This window comes from Pongo abelii, chromosome 17, assembly GCF_028885655.2.
Source record: "Pongo abelii isolate AG06213 chromosome 17, NHGRI_mPonAbe1-v2.0_pri, whole genome shotgun sequence".
Classification (NCBI taxonomy): Eukaryota; Metazoa; Chordata; class Mammalia; order Primates; family Hominidae; genus Pongo; species Pongo abelii.
In genome coordinates this window covers 38,668,558-38,693,152 of record NC_072002.2, presented here as the reverse complement: position 1 = coordinate 38,693,152, position 24,595 = coordinate 38,668,558, and the positions used below count along the sequence as shown (strand labels likewise).

At 40.9% G+C, this 24,595-nt stretch overlaps 1 protein-coding gene across 4 annotated transcripts in view; it reads right to left on the bottom strand.

Moving 5' to 3' along the window:
* HRH4 (histamine receptor H4) overlaps nt 1-23,263 on the bottom strand; it is a 39,960-nt gene extending 16,697 nt beyond the window's left edge. For 3 of the 4 annotated variants that reach the window (XM_009252298.4, XM_002828121.4, XM_009252299.4), the window contains exon 1: nt 2,429-2,713. In XM_009252298.4, the coding sequence (XP_009250573.3) occupies nt 2,429-2,621 (193 nt within the window). In that variant the 5' untranslated portion in view covers nt 2,622-2,713. Of the gene's footprint in view, nt 1-2,428; nt 2,714-13,141; nt 13,401-22,785 lie in introns of those variants that run through there. The other variant, XM_054537739.2, reaches the window with a different exon arrangement.
* Between the last annotated feature and the right edge of the window lie 1,332 nt (nt 23,264-24,595).

Below are 24,595 nucleotides of genomic sequence, written 5' to 3'. Positions count from 1 at the left end.
GGCAGGGGAGATGTGAGGGATGAGGCTGGCAAGCAGATGAAAGGAGACTCTGACCTGCACCCAACTCCTTTAATCAGGAGCAAAAGAAATTATCAGAATTATTTCTTCACCCACCTGCTGATGAAGGAGATCACCAGGACTGCTGAATAACTACATCTGCAGGGCCATTTTCCAAAGACAAGCTCAAGCCCTTGAGGGTGGGACTGCCATGATGCTGGCCTTGGGCCAGACATGGAGACATTTTTACCTAGAACCATCTTTATTCAAAAGCTTCAGGCCCCAGGCTCTCTCAGCTGTCTCACCCTTCCCACCCTAAAACTGGGGCAGTCAGGGCCTCACTCCCTTTGGGTTAGTAAAAGCACATCGTCTATTTTAAGTGATGACTGTCATCTAAAAGTCACAGGATCCTGTGAAGAAGGAAGAAGCAAAGGATACATATATTTATAGTGGAACTTTCTCTATGTTCACATAAATGAACTCGTGTATTTGTACATGTTTATGGGAGCACAGAGAATGATGTGGAAGGATCTACATCAAGCAGCAAATGTCGGTTACCTGAAGGGACAGAATTGAGGAAACAAATGGGGAGATAGTGCATTTTTTCAATACTTCTTTATGGGTTAGCTGCCTTTATCTGTCATTTCTATGCCATGACTCCTAAACCAATCTCCCCAACTAGAATTTTTCTCCAGAACTTTCAGTGCAACATCAGAACCACAGCTGTCCTGCCCAAATACTTCCTGTTTCTTTGAAGAGTACCGTACTGTTCTTAGTCTCAGAAGCCCAATCTTTAACTCAGCTTTCTGTTTTCCCACCCAACCCCACCCTTAGCTGCTCTGCCTGTTGGCCTTCCTTTCCAATCATCCTAGCTCAGGTCCTAACTGCATGATTTCTGCCTAGATTGCTGCAGGATCATCTCTGAAACCATGCCACCCCACACTCCAGTTTCCCCATTTCCTATGGCTCTTCCGATGCCTCTAAAGTAAAGTTTTGATCTGTTCAACCACTCTCGTGTTTTAAAATCTTTAAATCTCCACAAGGCCTGCTGAATAAACTCCACTCCACATTCACGCTGGTATTTAAAGGCCCTCACTTTATAGATTTCAGCTTCATCTCTATGGCTCCCTTGCACCCATCTGCACACCAGCCAGCTCCAAGCTCACCCTTAGGAAGATAAGCACAATGATTTTCTACCAGCATGCCTTTGCTCATTCTTGGAGCAAAGAATCCTTTGCCCTATATCTGACTATGGAAATTCTATCCATCCTTCAAAGTTCATGTTAAATGCCTTTATTCGCTAACTAAACGTGCTTTATCCCTCCTCCAAGTGACCATAGCACTTGTTAGGTCTTCGTGGCGTGTCGTGTTACTCTATACTGCTATAGTCATTTCTGAACATCTCTTGTCCACTCTTCTACATCAAAACCTTACTGGAAGAGACTAACCTAATCGTCTATAGATCCGTTGATTACCTAATAGTGCTTGCATACCTAGCAGTATTATACAGGCTAGATACTATACTAACATTTATGACCTAGATTGGGGTTGACCCATATCTGCAGAGAAATTAAAAAAAAAAAAAAAAGAGAACTAACATTTGTTGAGTAACCACTGTATTCCAGGGAATGAACTAAGTATTTTATGTGTTTATTTCACTTTAACATAAAGGTAAGCTGTATGTAGTTATAAACAAAAATAATCTGAATATGCCAGATTAAATTATACTAGAAACTCCTGTAAAATAGTATCATCAGCTGACATTTCTGTACATCTACTTATTATGATAAGCATTGTTTAAAAATAAGAAGCATCAGGCAGTGAAAAATTATAAAGTACATGTTTTCAGAGAAAGTTGGTTTGATTTCTATGGTCTCTTAACGATGATATAACGCTATGATATCATATTATATGCAAGGCAGTTTACAGTTGGGTATATTTTACAAAATTCTATGCCATATCATTAAATTAATACTATTAATCATATTATTTAATTGACCTGAATATGCTATTTTCTGATTGCACTGGTTACTAGCATATACATAATTTCTTATTACTCCAACACTGTGATACCAACAAAACCATATTTACTTAAAGAGGAATACTTATAAGCCTAAACATACGAGGAAAATAGCACCAGAAACAAGTAACTCTTACATTAAAATTTTGGAGCTGTACTGGACTTATCTTTATTCTATAAAAAGAAAATAAACTGTTTTCAGCTGAAAATTCCCCTACCACACTGATTTACATATGTATAACATTCCCTTACAGTGCCACATAGCCCCCTCCAAAATTTAATACTTAAACTTTTTGTGTTTATTTTTCCCCAGTGGTATACAGTCCCCTGAAATAACAAAAGCTTATTTTAAGGTTTTAGAAATAAATTAAAATCGGAAAAGATTGTCTTAAATAAAGACATATAACTTACCCACAAAGAAGTCAGAGATGGCCAAGTTAAGAAAAAAATAACTACTTCGATGTCTAAGGTTTTTGTCCACCACAAAAGCTAAAATGACCAAAGCATTTCCTAGCATTATAGCAAAAGCTACTAAGGACATAAAAAATGCTAAAGTAATACGAGTGCTTAGTGATAAGTTAATTGTGCTATTCGTATCTGGCATCACATCAAATGATGAAGAAGGTCAAATTAGCCAATTAATCCAGCCAGACAATTCTGACAAGTATGTTTTCTAATCAGATACCTAAAATATGTATTCTTCCACTCAAAACAACACTGTTTTAATCTAATGCTGATCTCATAGTACTTCCTGATTCTTGATAAAGTAAGCTTGTGGTAACAGTTTCCCTTTAACTGACACTGAGAAAGTATTTCCAAAAAACAGTGAAATGTTTTACCTTAAACATTTTACTGTGATTCATCCATCTCCCATTATTAGAATAAAATCATATAATATCTATAAAATGTAATCATTATACAGGAAATAAATTGGGCTCACACAAAGTTCATTTTTGTTGTTGTTGTTGTTGTTGTTGTTGTTGTTTGGAGATGGAGTTTTACTCTGTTGCCCAGGCTGGAGGCCACTGGTGTGATCTCGGCTCATTGCAACCTCTGTCTCCCAGGTTCAGGCGATTCTGCTGCCTCAGCCTTCCAAGTAGCTGGGATTACAGGCACTCATCACCATGCCCAGCTAATTTTTGCTATTTCTTGTAGAGATGGGGTTTCACCATGTTGACCAGGCTGGTCTTGAACTCATGACCTAAAGTGATCCACCCACTTTGGCCTCCCAAAATGCTGGGATTATAGGCATAAGCCACCACACCAGGCCATTTTTAAAACTCATGTAGATTCGGTTAAATATTCTCATCTGGCCATGGTGGAGTAACAGGGGCTGAATTTCACGGTCCCATCTGAAACAGCCAAAATACTAGACAATGGTTTTCAAGGCACTTGCCATTAACAAGGAAGGACAGTGATCCCTGAGAGAAGGGATGAGGCCTGCAGTTGCCCCACCTTACTATCTTGAGAGTTCCCAGGGCATGGGCAGAGAAGGGAAATCCAGGCAGAGCCCAGGAGACTCCCTGGGATGAGGAAATGGAGTTGAGAGTACAGGAGTACCAGAGGATTCTGAACTGCAGAGCCACACTGAGCAGAACTCCAGAGATCTGCAGAGAACCCCCTTCAAGTATTCACCAGAGTACTGATTAGCACTTGTGGAGGAACTGTTTTTAGGCAAGAAAAAGAACCACTCAAAAATATTAGAGGCAATAGTACCCAATGCTCACAGAGGGCTGGTTATAGTGCCTGCTCCCATTAGCCAAATGGAAAAAGTTCCTAATTCATGGGACGTTGGGCAGTATACTCAGAAGGGTCTTGCCTCAGTAGTCAGGAATAATTAGCCCTATACTAAATATTTCTTGGGTCCTTCCTAGCAAATCTTAAAAGCAAACCCTGAAAGGATCAAACTGTTTCCAAGTAGCTTAATTGCAACTCTGAGCACAGCTCAAGAATATTTATATAATATAAAAATATCCAGTACCCAACAATGTAAAACTTACAATGTCTTACATCCAATTAAAAATTATCTGACATGCCAAGAAGCAGGCAAATGTGATCCATAATAAGGGGAAAAACATCAATCAATTGAAGTCAACTCAGAAATCACACAGATATTAGAATTAACAGACAAGAACATTAAAATAGTCAGATGGAATATGGAAAAAGGAAAATGGAATATAGCTGTATTCCATATTTTCAAAAAGGTACGTAAAGATATAGAAGATTTTTTAATCAAACATCTAGAAATAAAAACTAGAATGTCTGGACTAAACATACATTGGAAAGGATTAATGGCAAAGGTTGCAGAAGATAAGATTAGTGAACTTAAACATGTAATGATATAATCCACCTACAATGAAACACAGAGATAAAAGAGATTTTTTTTTTAATTAACAGTGTATATCACTAAGCTAGAAGACAACTTCAAGTGACTTAATATATGTCTAATAGGAGTCCCAGAAGGAAAGGAGAAAGGAAGGGACAGAAAAAAATTTGAAGAATCAATGGTTAAAACCTTTCAAAATGTGATGAGAACTATAAATCAAGAAGCTCAATGAACCCCAAACACAAGAAACAGAAAGAAAACTACACAAGGCATATCAAATAAAATTGCTCAAAACCAGTGTGAAAAGGAAAAGCTTAAGAATAGCAGGGGTTGAGGGGGGACACATAACATACAAAATAAGAAAGGTGTGGGTGTCAGCATGTTTCTCATCAGAAGCAACAGAAGCAGAAAAACAGTGGCTGCAATATCTCTCAAGTGTTGAAAGGAAAAAAAAACTCAACCTAGAATTCTATATTTAGTTAAAAAAAAAAGTTTCAAAAACAAAGACAAAATAAAGGGTTTTTAGATATATGAGAGCTGAAATAATTCACCACCAGCAAACTTGCACTACAAGAAATGGTAAAGGAAGTTCTTCAAGCAGAAGCAAAATGATGCCAAATGCCAAAATGGCTCTACACAAAGGAAGGAAGAGTAACAGAAATGGAGATTTTCTTGCTGGCCCTCCTAATAGGACATAAGTTGCTAGAGGGCAGAGACTGCACTTTGTTTCATTTTGTTTTTGTTACTTTTTTGTTTAAGTATATGTATAAATCATAAATTGATAATTGATTAATTTTTACAAGCTGAACATAACCATGTAACCACCACCCACACCGTTTTCCATTTACTCAGCCCTCATGGGTAAGCATTATCTGGACATTTAAAAACATAAGCTGATTTTGCACATTTTTATTTTATAAATGCAACTGTATATTCAAAAATTATATAAAATACTTCTTCATACATATTCATTCTATGTGATCCACGTTTGGTTGATTAAATTATTTAAAAATATTTACATTCTGCTCTATCATAATTTATTAATGCCATTTGCTTATAAATTGATTAAAATGAAGATAAAAAGCAATTAATTGTTGTATTAGTCCGTTTTCACACAGCTATAAAGACATACCCAAGACTGGATAATTTATAAAGAAAAGAGGTTTAACTGACTCTCAGTTTCACATGGCAGGGGAGGCCTCAGGAAACCACAGTCATGGTGGAAGGGGAAGCAGGCATGTCTTACATGGCAGCCGGCAAGAGAGAGCATGTGAGCACATAGCATGGGGGAACTGCCCCCATAATCCAATTACTTCCCTCCCTCGACACATGAGGACTACAGTTCAAGATGAGATTTGGGTGGGGACATAGCCAAACCATATTAATTACATTTTCCCTTTCTTAATAATTTCACTGGGGGAAAATAAAACTATTATTTCTCATGTGCCAATCATAACCTGAGCCAGAAGCTCCTTTACTAGATAATTCCAACTAATACGTATTCATCAGATATCCACTTCAAAAACAAGACCAGAACCAGATTTTTTTAAAGGCAAATACCTGAGTTCAGAACCTACATCTTTTTCAGTTTAAAATTCACTGCCAGAAAGATGCAGTTTCCCACAAGAGAAAGACTCTGAGGAAGCAAGGGGCAAACTGAGATCTCCCAACCCATCCCATTCCCCTACCTCAGACTTGAGAGAAACATAGAATTTTGGAAAACTTCTACCTTTTTTGTTTGTTTGTTTTTGAGACACAGTCTTGTTCTGTCACCCAGGCTGGAGTGCAGTGGCACAATCTCGGTTCACTGCAACCTCCGCCTCCTGGGTTCAAGCAATTCTCCTGCCTCAGCCTCCTGAGTAGCTGGGATTACAGGTGTGTGTCACCACGCCCGGCTAATTTTTGTATTCTTTGGTAGAGACAGGGTTTCACCATGTTGGCCAGGCTGGTCTCAAACTCCTGGCCTCAATTGATCTGCCCACCTCAGCCTCCCAAAGTGTTGTGCTGGGATTACAGGTGTGAGCCACCATGTCCAGCCAATTTCTACCTTTTTAACTGATCTAAACTGAAGATTAGTTAGATCGTAGTAAAGTCAACTGAGGGCACTCAGTTCACTGCTCACATAGGCAATGACATGCAAAATAACATTGTATTCAATGGATTTATATTTATCACTTTCAAAGTCATGGGTTAATAGGAAATTGAAATGGATAACTAAAGTACCTGCTTAAGAAGGTGGGCATAACAAAGAATCAAATGACTAGACTACAAGCCTGCAGCTTAGTGTTTTGCAACTGTAGGTAAGGGGAACTAAAAGTGAAGTTCCATTAGGTAAATGATTATATCTGTTGGTGGAATTAGGGAGAAAGAGATAAAGAACGAAACAAGTATTTGTATACAATCTTCCCTACTTCACCTCTATTTTCCTTTTCAACAATGGATCTGGTAATCCTTGCAACCAGGGCTACCATTAAGAATCCCAAAATCCACGTCGGGCATGGTGGCTCAAGCCTGTAATCCCAGCACTTTGTGAGGCCAAGGCAGGCAGATTGCAAGGTCAGGAGATTGAGACCATCCTGGCTAACACGGTGAAACCCTGTCTCTACTAAAAATACAAAATTAGCCAGGCGTGGTGACATGCACCTGTAATCCCAGCTACTTGGGAGGCTGAGGCAGGAGAATCACTTGAACCCGGGAGGCGGAGGTTGCAGTGAGCTGAGATTGCACTACTGCACTCCAGCCTGGACAGCAGAGTGAGACTCCACCTCAAAAAAAAAAAAAAAAAAAAAAAGAATCCCAAAATCATTTAACATTCCAAAACAAGGTTATATATATATATATTAATTTGAACCTAAATGCAAAAATTCCAAAGAGATTGATGGTATGGATTTTCTGTTCCCTGCACTTTGCCAAGGTGGGGCTGACTATGCAAATGTTTTGTTGCTTCACGGAAGGACAGTACCCTTTCCTCATATTTATCCAGTGTGATCCCCTACTATTGGGAATGACCCCAAAGGGAAACCCTGGAATATCTCATCTTGCTACCAAAAATATGGGCTAGTCCAGTGATGACAACCAGTGGGACCTACTTTAGAGGGAAAGGTTTGGATTTAAATTAATGATAAAAGGAAGAAAGGTGAAATTGTTGCTGAGGGAAGGGTAGTTACAAAAGGGAAAATCTAATATAATTTTGGTGCCTTGAGAGAATCTCAGAGCAAAAGAATAATATTCTCTTTTAACTTTCACTCAGTGCCCCTTGCAGTAAAGGATTCAGTTTTCCAAAACCTCTTTCTGAAGAATCAAGAAGTAAGCAGTACAGAAGCCAACTCAATGAATGTAACATACACTTCTGAGAGTGGTCTTCATCCTCAAAATGGATGAGCAGATAGCAACTCTGACTATAACTATCTGGAACAATACAAATATGACTATGCCCTTTGGTTTCCATTTCACAGGATAGAGCTATGCTTGAAAACCTGAATTGGGAAGTAAACTATGGAATACATATCCAGTTGAATCTGGAAAACACTGATTACCATTAGTCTAAATGAACATTGTGCAACCATTGATTGTGATAATGAAAGTTTCAAGAAGGTACTGGGATATGATAGAAGACGTTCATCTTCGGCATGTCCCATCTGTCAAAACATTTTGTACAAAAATAGCTCTTGTTCCTGTTATTGGGGGTGGAAAGCCATAAAGAGATAGAGGAACAATTGAGATACTTGGATCGCTGAGAAAGGAAAATGATTAAATCTAATTTGCAGGCTCAAGTACTGAGAATGAAAAATCAGGAATTCTATGTGGATGGGTATGGGAAGCATTATGGTATACCCAAATCAAAGTCCATTTAGAGGCCAGGCACAGTGTCTCACGCCTGTAATCCCAGCACTTCGAGAGGCCGAGGGGGGCAGATCACTTGAGGTCGGGGTTCAAGGCCAGCCTGGCCAACATAGTGAAAGCCAATCTCTACTGAAAATACAAAAATTAGCCAGGCCTGGTGGCACGTGCCTGTAATCTCAACTACTCATGTGGCTGAGGCACGAGAATCACTTGAACCCAGGAGGCGGAGGTTGCAGTGAGCCAAGATCATGCCACTGCACTCCAGCCTGGGTGACAGAGTGAGACTCTGTCTCAAAAACAAAAAATCCATTTAGCAATGAGTACTACTCACATGGCTTTAGTTTGAGGGAGTCAACATTGTAGGGTCCAAGTTTATTTCCTAATTATAAGAAAGAAGTCAGTACTCAACATCAACAGTGCGTCTGGTGGATCAAACTGCACTGGCCTGCTTCATATAAGGGAGACTTCTGAGAATTCAGAGCTAGCCTGAGAGGAATTGATGAGTAATTTCCTTTCAATGAGGAAAGATATTTTGAAGAGGAAAAAAAAAGACATTGTATAAACAGAGAAACTGCAAGACATCCTCCTCTAGGAGGAAAGACAAGGATGGCAACTGAAATGACGACACAGCACTGACGGAACGGGTCTTGCATTAGAGTGCACAGTAAGACCATATGCCCAGACCAAGTGATGGGAATGGGCTTGCATATCACACAGCTGGGTTACAAGATATCTTCATTCAAATGGAGTCTGAGCTATCCCAGACCCGGTGGCCTGGGATTCCCACAGCAGAAGCACAGGATACACACTTAGGGGAGGCTGATGTGTTTCCCAGTCTATAGACATTTATAATTGGAGAATACAATGTACTGAGGTGCTCCTTAACAACTTTAGTGCCACAAGTGAGTACTATTATTTTTCTATAGTGTAACTTGTGGGTATTGGACACATTTTAAATAGGACTAGACGACTTCCAATAGGGAATAAATAGGCCCTGTTGGGGGACATATCTCCTCCTGGGAAAACGCTATCCATCAAACCATATGGCCAGAGAAATGGAGTTTATAAGAGGTTTGGAATGTAAAATAACAGAGGCATGGACTCAGAGCTCCACTCCCATGAGAAAAGGCAGATTTGTTGGGAGAGACAAAATAATATGTCATTATGTCTGATTTATATTATACCATGTTTTAGAGTACTACAATATAGAAATCACAGGTAAATTTAATATTGTAGAGGCTAATAAAACCTATAATAATACTGAGGTGGTTGATCAAATGTATTGTGAGATTGAATTAAAACCCCCTCACAACACTATCACTATGGAATAAAATTGGCCTGAAGAAGACTCAGACTTGATGAATTATTTTTAGGATTCTCAATCACTCATAGATGCATACCTGAGAGAACAGACAGCTATAAATCAGAGAGGCAAAAGAATTATTAAGTTAGTCCAAAATATGAGTAAGTTTGTTCCATTTTGTACTAGTATTATTGAACTGTTCAGTTGTCTAAATCCATACCAAACCGTTACTAGGTATTATAGATGTTTGGAATTAGGTGCATTTTGATTGTCTATGTGATTGATTATATGATGCTGTAATGCAAGTAACTGCTCTCAAACCAAGAGTTGTCACTTGGTCTTAAAAAGGCCTTGAAGATTGGTGGTGGGGGCAGTGAAATATGCTGCGAAGGCTCATTCCAGAAGGCTGAGTTGTTTTGCTAAAGTACCTGCGAGGCACTGACCCCCGGTCAAGACATGAAATGTACGGATTAATAACATTGCTTTGTAACATGGGTCTGAGGAGTTTCGGGCCACTTTGTTCCAGCTTTTAGCATTGTTGATTAGTACTAGTGAGACTGATGATTTGCACCTGGTCTCCATGAGCCCCAAGAGGCTCTGCCATTAGGGTTGATGACATAGCAAGAATATGCCTATGTGACCAGCAAGGTGTAAGAAACCCCAACTGAGGCTCCATTTTATGCTCCCTGGATTAAGGGAGCATGCACATGTGTTTCATGCACATGTCAGTGGTTCCCAGACCAACAGAGGACATACATATGTGTGGCCCTTACAAGGAGAGGATACTGGAGGTCAGGCCTCGGTTCTTCAGACCCCTCTGCTGGTAAAGCAGCCTTTGGCTGAGACAAATTTCCTATCTTTAATGCTGGTGCTAATGTAGTTCTTTTTCCTGCAATAAACCAAAGCACTGTCATTTTGGTTCCTGCAAGTCTTCTTTAGCAATCAAACCCTGTCTGTCACCATTGGTGCAGTTATTTTAGGAAAAAAGCAGTTAACAGCTATAATTTCTCACCTGCATTTCCTCTGCCCCACCCCCACTGTCTCTCCTAGGACCAGAGCTCACATCCCTCCCCCAGCAGCAAGCACAGTGGAAATTGCAAGATGGGAGAAAATAGTAGGACTTGATTTCTTCCATAAGTGGGTGAAAAATCCCAGGAAACAGAGGATCAAGGGATTCTAGTAAGAAAGGGAGATGTCAAAGAAAGAAGACTTCAAAGAACAGGCAGAAGAAAAAATGAAAATGAAGGCTGAGAGAGTGTGCATTTGGGCCACCTCTGGAAGCTTACACAGCAAGAGTACACTCCTGGTGTAGCCCAAGAGGGTAGAGTCACAAGACCGATGGCATAATATCCAATCCACTCTCCACCCCACTGGGCCTAGACTCTGTACATGAAGATTTACAAGGAAGAACTGCCTAAACCTGCATCCGGAATTACTTCATATTCAGAAGCAACAAAGGAGAAGAGGAGCCCAGGGAAGCAAGGAGCAGTAGGCAAGCTAACAGGTTTCTTAATTTGTGCTATCCCAGAAGCAGATCAGACAAGGATTCAAATGCAAGTAGTTTATCTAGCAGTAATTCCAGGAAACACTGGGAGAGTGGGGGAAGGAAGACAGTCAATAAGGGTATGCTGTCAAACAAGTTACTAAAGTTTTGGTTAACTAAAACAATCCTACTGGGAACTCTGGAAGCCAGTATAGAACACACCCCTCAGAGTTACTCCCATAGCCACGAAGAAGCTGTAAGTCACTGGTTGAAGACTGCTGGGGTTTGGGAGTGGCATTATTTTTCCAGTATTTCCAGACCGAGGTGCACATGCAGAGAAGGCCTAGACCACAAAAGAAAGCCTCAGGCAAAGAAATGCTGATGCTGGCAGTTGGGACATCAGCAGGTATGAGTTATAGCAATAAGGCCTAAGGAGATAATGGGCTGGGCAGCAATGTCACTTACAATAGGGAAGGGCTTCTCTACAGCAAAGAGTAATGGCAACCATCTTCCCAACTTTTACCTTTCTAAGATGGTTCCTGGAGACTCAATTTGTAGACAAGAGGAGGGCTCTGGTTCATGAGTTATATTTGAAGGGTTCCACATGGGATCTTTGAATTTGAGTGCTATGTCCAGCAGCATCATACTTTAGATTCATGTCCTGGAACTGAGCTATCTAAAAAGGTATGTGCCACCCCCAACCCAGTGCTACCATGGACACAAATCTATTAGCATAAAGACACCAAGGAGTAAAATTAGACTAACTCAAGGTATAAGGATACTCAGAACATCTTCACAGAGTAAGTGGAATGTGACAGAAATCACTGTGCCCTCAGTGCTGGAGCCAATGAAATGGTGAGCCATCTGAGTGGATGTTCCAAAGAGAAGGGCAAACTTCGTTGAGAGAGCTTATGTAGGATTGCTTCCTCTTGCAACAGAAACCAAATGGCTTACAAAGCCTAAAACATTTACTATCTGACCCTTTTCCAGAACAAGTTTGCCAACTCCTGGGTTAAACTCTTGGTAGAAGTTCTAAAGGCTAGGGGAACTGAGACTCTTGAAAGTCCAGACACTATAGCTAGTGGTGAAGCTCCAGGTCTAGCTCACATGCTGACAAGCATGTTTCAGCTTTTGCTACCAATGTGTGCAAAGTAGATATTTAATGGCAAGAGCAAGTTTCTATAAAACCACTCCCTGATGTTGAAGAAAATGTGAAATGGGTTTGGGGTCATATGCAAGAACCATATGATCTTAGTAATTAATTTTCCAGTCAGTCTACAATAGGTATCATATACATGTTTGAATGCAAAACCTGTGGCCTACTCATACACAGGTTAAGGTAGATTAAAGTGAGCCTGGAATTTCTAGCAGAGGTTGTTGGGGGTAAGAGACAGGTTGCCCACATCCTTAGGTATGGCAGGAATACTACTGGGTTGATCAAAACTAACTCTACATCTCACAGTGTTAATGCAGTATTATAGGTAACAAGTGAGTGTTCAGGCCCTAGGCAGGCTCCCACTACTTCACTCCAGCACAAAGGGAACTCAAGAAGGGGCCAGAAAGACTGACTGGGCTGCCTTACTGTTACTGGGGGTCCCCAAGACTACCTCAGATTCAATGATTTAGTAGGACTCACAGAACTCAGAAAAGCCATTATACTCACAGTTATGATTTATTACAGCAAAAGTTTACAGCTTAAAATCAGTAAAAGCGAAAGGTAAATAGGGCAGAGTCCAGGAGAAACAAGGTGCAAACTTCCAGTTGTCCTCTTCCAGTGAAGTCATATGCACAGTCCTTAATTCTCCTAGCAATTGACATGTGGTAACATGCACAAAGTATTGCCAACCAGGGAAGCTCACCGGAATCTTGGTGTTCAGGGTTTTTATTGGAGGTTGGTATTGTAGCTATGCACTGCCCACATGGGTAACCTTACTCAGTTACCAGCCCCTCCAGAGGTCAAACTGCAATCACAAAGCCAAGGCCCCCACTATGAATCACATTGTTAGCAAAGGTCCCATGCAAACAGAAACACTTCTAACAGGCAAGATGTACCAAGAGCTTACAGGTTATCTCCAAGATGCTGGTTAAGGGCCAAAACTTTCTTTGAAATATGCACGGTTTGGACAACCCAGGCCTGCTCAGTCAATTCTTTACTAGTAACTTATTTACCTTTGGTGATTCTCCAAAACTGGATGAATGATGAAGAGATAAAGAGGTAGCTGCAGGAAAAAAGCTGCCAAGGAGCTGGACAGAGAGCAGACTGAGGAGTGCTCCCAGCCCTGGAGATGGAGGAGCTGGGCTTTCTGTACATCACAGTGGGCTCCTTCCTGGCTATATATGGGTGATCATTGTTTTCAGTTGTTTTGTTCTCTACATGGTCTTCCAAAAGCTCTCTACCAGGTTGAGGGCCATGAGGCAGGGGTAAAACCTGATGGCATTAAACAACAAAAAAGTGTTAGTAGTTGCTCCTTTAGAAATGCAAAAAGAATTAAATACACGAAACTGAAAATCATTCAGAAAAACTAAGTCCATTTAAAGAAGAAAAAGGGAGACAAAAGATCAAAATGTGAAAAAGAATGAAGAGAAATGTTATAAAGAAAATGAAAAATAATTGCAATAGAAAAGGAAACATTTCTCAGAAAGAAAATAGCGTGGGCTGGGCACAGTGGCTCACAACTGAAATCCCAGCACTTTGGGAGGCCCAGGTGGGAGCATTGCTTGAGCCCAGGAGTTTCAAATTAGCCTGGGCAATGTGATAAAACCACATCTCTACAAAATATACAAAAATTAGCCGGGCGTGGTTGCACATGCCTGTAGTTCTAGCTACTCAGGAGGCTGAGGTGGGAGAATCGCTTGAGCCTGAGGAGGTTGAGGCTGCAGTGAGCCATGACTGTGCCACTGCACTCCAGCCTGGGTGACAGAGTGAGACCTTGTCTCAAATAAAAAAAAAAGAAAAAAGAAAAGAACAGCCTGGTTGAACAGCCTGGTCCTTCTACTTCCTCTTCATCCCAATATGTAAACCTGCTAAAAAGCTTCTGCATGGTAATGGTTTTAGCCCCTTGTCTCTTGAAGGAGATGAAACATGCTGGAGATCAGTATGCACAGTCCACCACCTGATGAGTGAGGTTAAGGCTCTTGCTCTGTGCCCCTTGACACTAGCAAGATGAATCTTTAACTCAAAGTTCAAGCCTACTTAAGGGCTTAAGTTAAAGGTTCTGAGCAATACCAATAGAACTTGGACTAAAAGAAAATTATTTTAATACATTTAATATTTAATAGCAAATTATTATTTGGTATATAAAACCCTCTGTATTAGTCCATTTTCATGCTGCTGATAAAGACATACCTAAGACTGGGCAATTTACTAAAGAAAGAGGTTTAATTAGACTTACAGTTCCACATGGCTGAGGAAGCCTCACAATAATGGTGGAAATCAAAAAGAAGCAAGTCATGTCTTACATGGATGGCAGTAGGCAAAGAGAGAGCTTGTGCAGGAGAACTCCTCTTTTTAAAACCATCAGATCTCGTGAGACTTATTCACTGTCATGAGGACAGCACAGGAAAGACTTGCCCCCATGATTCAGTTACCTCCCACCAGGTCCCTCCCACAGCATGTGGGAATTCAAGATGAGATTTGGGTGGGGACACAGACAAACCATATGATTCTGCCCCGGCCCCTCCTAAATCTCATGTCCTCACATTTCAAAATTAATCATACCTGCCCCAAAGTCCCCCAGTCTTAACTCATTTCAGCATTAACTCAAAAATCCACAGTCCAAAGTCTTATCCGAGACAAGGCAAGTCTCTTCCACCTATAAGCCTGTAAAATCAAAAGCAGGTTATTTACTTCCTAGCTACAGTGAGGATACAGGCATTAGGTAAATACAGCCATTTCAAATGAGAGAAATTGACCAAAACAAAGTGGCTACAGGCCCCCTGAAAGTCTGAAATCCAGGGGGGTAGTCAATCTTAAAGTTCCAAAATCATCACCTTTGACTCCATGTCTCACATACAGGTCATGCTGATGCAAGAGGTGGGTTCCCATGGTCTTGGGAAGTTCTGCCCCTGGGGCTTTGCAGAGTACAGCTTTCACGGGCTGGTGTTCAGTGTCTGCAGCTTTTCCAGGCACATGGTGCAAGCTGTAGGTGGATCTACTTACAGTAGGGACTCTGTGTGGGGGCTCCCACCCCACATTTCCCTTCCTCACTGCCCTAGCAGAGGTTCTCCATGAGGACCCCGCCCCTGCAACAAACTTCTGCCTTGGTATCCAGGCATTTCCACACATCTTCTGAAATCGAGGCGGAGGTTCCCAAGCCTCAGTTCTTGACTTCTGTGTACTCACAGGCTCAACATGATGTAGAAGCTGCCAGAGTTTGGGGCTTTCACCCTCTGAAGCCACAGCCCAAGCTCTATGTTGGCCCCTTTCATCCACAGCTGGAACAGCTGGGACACAAGGCACCAAGTCTCTAGGCTGCACACAGCATGGGGACCCTGGGCCCAGCACACGAAACTGTCTTTTCCTCCTAGGCCTCCAGGCCTGTGATGGGAGGGGCTGTCGTGAAGACCTCTGACATGCCCTCAAGACATTTTCCCCATTATCTTGGGGATTAACATTCGTCTCCTCGTTATTTATGAAAATTTCTGCAGCTGGCTTGAATTTCTCCTCAGAAAATGGCATTTTCTTTTCTATCACATTGTCAGGTTGCAAATTTTCTGAACTTTTATGCTCTGTTTCCCTTATAAAACTGAATGTTTTAACAGCACCCAAGTCACCTCTTGAATGCTTTGCTACTTAAAAATTTCTTCTGCCAGATACCCTAAATCATCTCTCTCAAGTTCAAAGTTCCACAAATCTCTAGGACAGGGGCAAAATGCCACCAGCTTCTTTCCTAAAACATAACAAGAGTCACCTTTGCTCCAGTTCCCAACAAGTTCCTCATCTCCATCTGAGACCACCTCAGCCTGGATTTCACTATCCATATCATTATCAGCATTTTGGCCAAAGCCATTCAATAAGTCTCTAGGGAGTTCCAAATTTTCCCACATTTTCCTGTCTTCTTCTGAGCCTTCCAAACTCTTCCAACCTCTGACTGTTACCCAGTTCCAAAGTCGCTTCCACATTTTCAGGTATCTTTTCAGCAATGCCCCACTCTACTGGTACCAATTTACTGTATTAGTCCATTTTCACACTGCTGACAAAGACATACCCGAGATTGGGCAATTTACTAAAGAAAAGTTTAACTGGACTTACAGTTCCACATGGCTGGGGAAGCCTCACAACCATGGTGGAAGGCAAAGAGGAGCAAGTCATATCTTACATGGATGGCAAGAGGCAAAGAGAGAGAGAGCTTGTGCAGGGGAACTCCTCTTTTTAAAACCATCAGATCTCATGAGACTTATTCACTATCATGAGAACAGCACAGGAAGGACTTCCCTCCATGATTTGATTACCTCCCACCAGGTTCCTCCCATAACACATGGGAATTCAAGATGAGATTTGGGTGGGGACACAGCCAAACCATTTCAGCCTCTAACTGTTTAATAGTCTTGATTAAAAGGGCTTAATCATGACCTTTTGAACATTAAAGTCCATGATTATAGAACAGTCTATGTGAACAGATTATGCTGTATGATGAAGTCATCTAAGAAGATTACTGACAATAGACAGTTGATGGGGTTTAATTATATGTATTTATTTTTATTTACAGAATTTGAAGGCCAGGCATGATGGCTCATGCCTATAATCCCAGCACTTTGGGAGTCCGAGTCAGGAGGACTGCTTGAGCCCAGGAGTTCAAGACCAGCCTGGGAAACACAAGGAGACCCCCATCTCTACAAAAATTTTAAAAGTTAGCCAGGCTAATGGTAGTGCACACCTGTGGTCCCAGCTACTCAGGAGGCTGCGGTAGGAAAATTGTTCACTGAACTCCAGACTAGGCAATAGAGAGAGACCCGCTGTCTCAAAAATAATAATAATAATAATAATAATAATATTACCATAAGTATTTTAAAATAATAGTTAGAAACATCAGGTGTGACAGAGAAGGAAGGTGGTAGGGGGCGCTGCCACACAAGTCAGAAAAAGATTTGACACTTAGGAGCAAGATTCAATACACGTAAGTAAATTCAAATAGAGATCTAGAATGTTCTGCAGCTACACCAGTTCTATTTTCACACAAGTAAGAGATAATGAAATCTGACCCAAAATGATTCCTCACTAAAAGATAACTTTTTCCTGAACGTTATCTACCTGGCAGCCAACTTCCATAAAGACAATTCCCCACAACCTAAGGCCACAAGGCAAGATCCCCAGGGCCCTCTGGTTGCTTTCTTTTCCCACATGAAATGACAAAAAGTAGTGATTACCACACACAGTACAGAGAACCAATCCCTGATTACTTTCTGGGTGAGTCACTCAGTGCCCCTTCTTAATCTTATCCACAATGGTTGTAGTCATCGCGTTTACTTTTTTATTTTATCTGACACTACAGACAAAGTCAGCAATGTATTTATCAGCCTTTCTTTCCTTCCCTCTTCACACCAAATGCTCTCTAGAGCCTCTGGTTTTAGATACTGAAATTATAAAATTACATAACACAACTACTGTGTTGCTTTTGTAACAGCAAAAGCCACCTTGAAAGTTGACTAGGCCGGGCGCAGTGGCTCAAGCCTGTATTCCCAGCACTTTGGGAGGCTGAGGCAGGCAGATCACAAAGTCAGGAGTTCCAGATCAGACTGGTCAATGTAGTGAAACCCCATCTCTACTAAAAATACAAAAATTAGCCAGGTGTGGTGGCGAGCGCCTGTAGTCCCAGCTACTCAGGAGGCTGAGGCAGGAGAACTGCTTGAACCCGGGAGGTGAAGCTTGCAGTGAGCCGAGATCATGCCCCTGCACTCCAGCCTGGCGATAGAGTGAGGCTCTGTCTCAAAAAAAAAAAATAGAATGTTGACTATAAATATGGGCTATTTTTGAAAAACACTTTGTAATTGTGGAAGAGTGTAAAAAAAAATCCTAGTGCCTCTTGTTAGTAAATTATTAATGAGTGATGCAAAGAAGAGTGACGGTTGAGGAGAGTGGCAAATGAGCTCCCCCTCACTCAGGTTTCCTTAAAAAGATTAGAAATAATTTTCATGCTATCAGAAAAATCATAAAAATCCAATTTTAAGTCATGGCTGTCTATGTATGTGTGTATTTTATAACATACTTTTTTTTTTGAGACAGAGTCTTGCTCTGTCACCCAGGCTGGAATGCAGTGGTGTGATCTTAGCTCACTGCAGCCTCCACCTCTGGGTTTCAAGAAATTCTCATGCCTCAGCCTCCCAAGTAGCTGGGATTACAGGCATGCGTCACCATGCCCAGCTAATTTTTGTGCTTTCTTAGTAGAGACAGGGTTTTGCCATGTTGGCCAAGCTGGTCTCAAACTCCTGGGCTCAAGTGATCTACCTGCCTTTGCCTCCCTATAACATACATCTTTTTTTTTTTTTTTTGAGACAGAATCTTACTCTGTTGCTCAGACTGGAGTGCAGTGGAGCAATCTCAGCTCACTGCAACCTCCACCTCCCAGGTTCAAGCGATTCTCCCACCTCAGCCTCCCAAGTAGCTGGGATTACAGGTGCCCACCACCTCACCTGGCTAATTTTTTTGTATTTTTAGTAGAGACAGAGTTTCACCATATTGGCCAGGCTGGTCTTGAACTCCTGACCTCAAGTGATCTGCCCACCTCGGCCTCCCAAAGTGCTGGGATTACAGGTGTGAGCCACCGCACCCAGCCCTTATAACATAATTTTTAAAAACTGCAAGTACTATCCTGCACATAAGCCTTCCAGCTGTATAAATGCAGTATGTGTATATATGTATATACACATATGTATAAACACACACATATATATGTGTATATACATATATATACATAATGCATTTATATATATAAAACAGGATGTCCATAAGGATTTTGAAACAAATTGTTAAAACCTGTAGTGACCAGGAGTGGTGGCTCATGCCTGTAATTCCCAGCACTTTGGGAGGCCAAGGCATATGGATAGCTTGACCCTACGAGTCTGAGACCAGCCTGGGCAACATAGCAAAACTCCATCTCTACAAAAAAAAATACAAACAGTAGCCCCCCAGTAACATGTGCAACTATAAATGCACGTACTTGTCTCTTGTTTTCAAAATATTGAAATAAAACCAGAGTAACTTCCCAACATGATTTTTTAAAATAAATTCTTCATTGGAATGTGAATTTAATCATTTTTGTCTCTTACTTGTGAAATTGTAAAACTAGACACTTATTTAAGCTGAACTTTTAGAAGCTTGCAACAAGGAAACTTTTTAGAAATTCGTGTTTCAAATATCAGATATATAATTTCTGTATGCTTTTCAATATGTTTTGGGGATTGATTTATAATTTAATTAAAAGGTATTTTATGGGATGCGTGCTGCAAATTATTTTGGAATGTATGACACAAGAAGTTTCACATCTGTTTTATAAAACCATTGTCCAAGATGGTGACAATCAAATATATCTTTGATTTTTAACTTTTCACATATAATTCAAATACAACGAAATTCACTCTTTTAAAGTGTACAATTCAGTGGCTTTTAGTATATTCATGTATAAGTTTTTATGTGGTCATGCTTTCTTAACTATATACTGAAAAGTGGAATTGCTGGGTCAAGTGGCAATTGTATGTTTAACTTTTTGAGGAATGCCAAACTATTTTCTGAAGCAGCTGCACCATTTTATTTTCATGTAAAAGGAAATGTTACAAGGCTTCCAATTTCTTCACATCCCTGCTAACATTGGTTATTTTCTGTTTATTGTTATTATTATAATACCCATCCTGGTAGGTGTGAAGGGGTATCTCACCATGGTTTTGATTCGGATTTCCCTAACGAATAACTTTTTATGTGTTTGTTGGCTATGAAATAGGAGCACCAAGAAACCCCCATAAATTAAATCAAGAAAGTTCAACAGATATATTTATTAAAGAGTATTAGAACATAGATCTATACCAATGGCTCACCCTGTTATCCAATCTATTGCCAGATTCTAATTTTGCCTCCTAAACATTTTTTAAATCCACCAACATTTTCTCTACTCCATTGCCATTATCATAGGCTAAACTAGGATAATGTTGCTATAACATTCATATGTAAGTTTTTATGTGGACATGCTTTCAATTCTCTTGACTATACACTGAAGAGTGGAATTGCTGTATTTCTGCAATAGCCTCGTATCTACTTTTGTTACTTTCCAATCCATTCTCTACCTAGCAACCAGAGGTAACTTTCTAAAATACAAATCGGATTGTGTCACTCTTCTGTGAGGTCGCAGTGAGCAGAGATTGTGCCACTGCACTCCAGCCTGGTGACAGAGCGAGACTCTGTCTCAAAAAAATAAAAAAGAAACTGAGTAGCTGTGACAAACCGTACAGCTCACAAAGCCAAAAATATTTAATATCTAGATGTTTACAGAAAACATTTGTCAATCCCTGGTTTATGCTTCTTGACTACATCCAGAGTTCTCCCTTGTTTCTCCCTAAGTAGTCTCTCAGTACTAACCCATGGCCTGCTTAGACACGTGTGCTAAGTCTCACATCCTCAATAACTTCCCAGTCCTACCAGGTGATTTGTTCTGTCCTGCTGTCTGCCTAGCAGGACAATAGGAAAGACAAATGCAAAGATGACATTTGCAAACAAAGGTCATCAATGACGGCCACCTAATTCCTTCATAAGCTTTGCAAAACTCAGTACAGAAGAGAGATAACTTGCCCAAGCTCGCAAGGCTAGTAAAAAGCAGACACAGGATTCAAACCCAAGTCAGATTTCAGAGACCTGGTTCTTAACTATTATACTATATTGTCTCCCTACAGGAGGCTAAGAACTTGGTAACCCCAATGTCAACTTAGAATTCTAGGTACTGGCTGGGTGTGATGGCTCACACCTGTAATCCCAGCACTTTGGGAGGCCAAGGAGGGTGGATCACCTGAGGTCACGAGTTTGAGATCAGCCTGGCCAACATGGTGAATCCCTGTCTCTACTAAAAATGCAAAAATTAGCCGGGCATGGTGGCGTGCCCCTGTAATCCCAGCTACTCAGGAGGCTGAAGCAAGAGAATTTTTGAACCTGGGAGGCAGAGGCTGCAGTGAGCCAAGATCACTGCACTCCAGCCTGGGCGACAGAATAAGACCCTGTCTTAAAAAAAAAAAAAAAAAAAAAAAAAAAAGAACAATTCTAGGTACTGTTAAAATCCTCAGAAATAGCTTATCTCAAATACAAGGTACGCCTTTATCAAATTCTTATCACATACGAAGCACCACAGAAGGAATCTTATTTAATCCCCAAAACTAACCTAGACAGGGAGGAATTATAACCCACATTTTTACAAATTAGAAAATTAAGGGCAGGTCGGGTGCAGTAGCTCACGCCTGTAATCCTAGCACTTTGGTAGGGCAAGGCAGGTGGATCACCTGAGGTCAGGAGTTCCAGACCAACCTGACCAAGATGAAACCCCATCTCTACTAAAAATACAAAAATTAGCTGGGTGTGGTGGCAGGTGCCTGTGGTCCCAGCTACTCAAGAAGAATTGCTTGAACCTGGGAGGCAGAGATGGCAGCGAGCCGAAATTGTGCCACTGCACTCCAGCCTGGGCAACGGAGAGACTCTGTCTCAAACAAAAGGAAATTAAGGGCGAAAAGAAAGCTGAAGTTCCCAGATAAATTCACAGACAAGTATACCAGTGGGATGGTGACAAAGTGTTGAAATTTACAGACTAGGTCATAAGACATGCAAAACTGTAACCTTATTTGTCTGTATCTGAACCAAACTTGATAACAAGCACTCATCTTTCTATTCCTGGGAGAAAAAAAATGTTAGTTTCAGATTACTCAGTCACTTCAGATACAAAATGTAGTAACCAAAAGTGTTCAATTTTATTAATCATCAGGGAAATACAAATTAAAACCACAAAGTGATGCCATTACACACCACACAGCATGATGAAAATGAAAATGTACATGCCAAATGCACATGTGTGGCAACTAGAACTCTTATTCATTTACTGGCAGAAGTGTAAATTGGTATAATGATTTTGTAAAACTGCTTGGAAGAATGAGGGATGTCCTGGAGCTGGCTTATACAAGCTCACAGAAGCAACTGTTAAATTTTTAGCTATTTTGTAAACCAACTGAATTCACTTTGGTAGCTTGAAACTGGAGAGAACGGGAGTATTTACACATGGAAACTTGTCAAACATTACAAATCAGCACCTAGCCCAGCACACAGCTGGGTAGAATATACCAAATCTCCACATACACATATCCTAATGCCCAGCAAATTCATTCCTGGGTATATACTCTATAGAAATGTGTCCATATGTTCACCAGCAGCCGTGTACAGAAATGTTGATAGCAGCACTAATTGTAATAGCTTCAAACTGGAAACCCAAATATCCATAAAGAGAATTGGTAAATACATTGTCACATTCATTCGATGGAATACCACGCAGTGATAAGAATGAAAGAATTAGGCCAGGCACAGGCTGGGGTCACACCTGTAATCCCAGTGCTCTGGCAAGCTGAGGCACGAGGATTGCTTGAGCTTAGGAGTTTGAGGCTAAAGTAAGCTATGATCGTGCCACCTGCACTCCAGCTGGGTAACAGAGTGAGACTCCAACTCTTAAAAAAACAAAAAACTAAAAAACAAAAAAACGAATGAAAGAACTTTTGCTACACACGACAACCCAGATGAGTTTCACAAACAAAATGTTAGAAAAGGAGCCAAAACAAGGGTACTATATAATTCCACTTACTTAACTGGCAAAACAGACCAAACTCATCTCTGCTGCCAGAAATTAGGGAAGTGGTTACTTGGCAGGGAGGACAGCAGATAATGACCAGTTGAGACACAAGGGGATTGTGAGGTGTTGGTGTTGCCCTTTGTCAATCTACGTGGTGATTATGTATGTGTTTACTTTGTGAATATTTATCAGTAAAAAGTTCAATCTGGCCAGGCATGGCGGCTCATGCCTGTAATCCCAGCACTTTGGAAGGCCAAGACAGGAAAATCACTTGAGCTCAGGAGATAGAGACCAGCCTGGGCAACATGGTGAAACCCCATCCCTACAAAACATATAAAAATTAGTCTGGTGTGGTAGCAAGCACCTGTAGTCCCAGCTACTCGGGATGTTGAGGTGGGAGGATCGCTTGAGCCAGGGAGGTCAAGGCTGCAGTGAGCCATGATCAGGCCACTGCACTCCAGCCTGGGCAACAGAGCAAGACCCTGTCTCAAAAAAAAAAAGTTCAATTTAAAAAAACTAGTCACTTCCATAACTGGACATCCATAAGCAAAAAACAAAACAAAAAAACTTTGACTTTAATCTCACACCTTAAGTAAAAACTAAAAATGGAAAATAGATCTAAATGAAAAACACAAAATGATACAACTTTAAAAACAGAAGAAAATCTAGACATGGGGTTAGGCAAAGTCCTTAGACGTTGCATCAAAAAGAATGATCCAAAAAAGAGGAAAAAAAAAAGATAATTAGATCTCATCAAAATTAACAACTTTACTCTGCAAAATACACTGCTAAGAGAATGAAAAGACAAGCCACAGACTGGGAGAAAATATTTGGAAATCATTTATCTGATAAAGGAATTGTAATCAGACTCTTTCCTGGTTTTGAAATTGTACTATAGTTATGTTACTGTTAGGTAGGGGAGGCTCAGTGATGGGTACACAGGACTTACTATTTTTGTAACTTCTTGTGAGGCTACAATTATTTCAAGGCAAAAAGGTTACTTTTTTTTTTTTTGAGATGGAGTTTCGCTCTTGTCGCCAGGCTGGAGTGCAAAGGCACGATCCGGGCTCACTGCAATCTCCGCCTCCCGGGTTCAAGTGATATTCCTGCCTCAGCGCCCCTGGAGTAGCTGGGATTACAGGTGCCTGCCACCACACCTAGCTAATTTTTTTTGTATTTTTAGTAGAGACAGGTTTGACCGTGTTGGTCAGGCTGGTCTCGACCTCCTGACCTCAAGTGATCCGCCTGCCTCAGCCACCCAAAGTGCTGGGATTACAGGCGTGAGACATTGTGCCTGGCCAAAAAGGTTACTTTTTCTAAAAACGATCTTGGGAGTTACCAAGCAACCTGCCTATTTTTTCCCATCTTTGGCTAGTATTAAATATTCCAACACAATATTAACGGAGCAATCACTGATAACACTTTCCTGGATGACAATCTGACTCAACTAATCAAAAGCTATTAGAATGTACAAACTTGCCGGGCACAGTGGCTCACGCCTGTAATCCCAGCACTTTGGGAGTCTGAGGCGGGCGGATCACGAGGTCAGGAGATCGAGACCATCCTGGCTAACACGGTGAAACCCCATCTCTACTAAAAATACAAAAAATTAGCCGGAGGTGGTGGCGGGCGCCTGTAGTCCCAGCTACTCGGGAGGCTGAGGCAGGAGAATGGCGTGAACCCAGGAGGCGGAGCTTGCAGTGAGCCGAGATCGCACGCCACTGCACTCTAGCCTGGGCGACAGAGCGAGACTCTGTCTCAAAAAAATAAAATAAAATAAAATAAATAAAATTTTTAAAAAGAATTATAAAAAAAAAAAAAA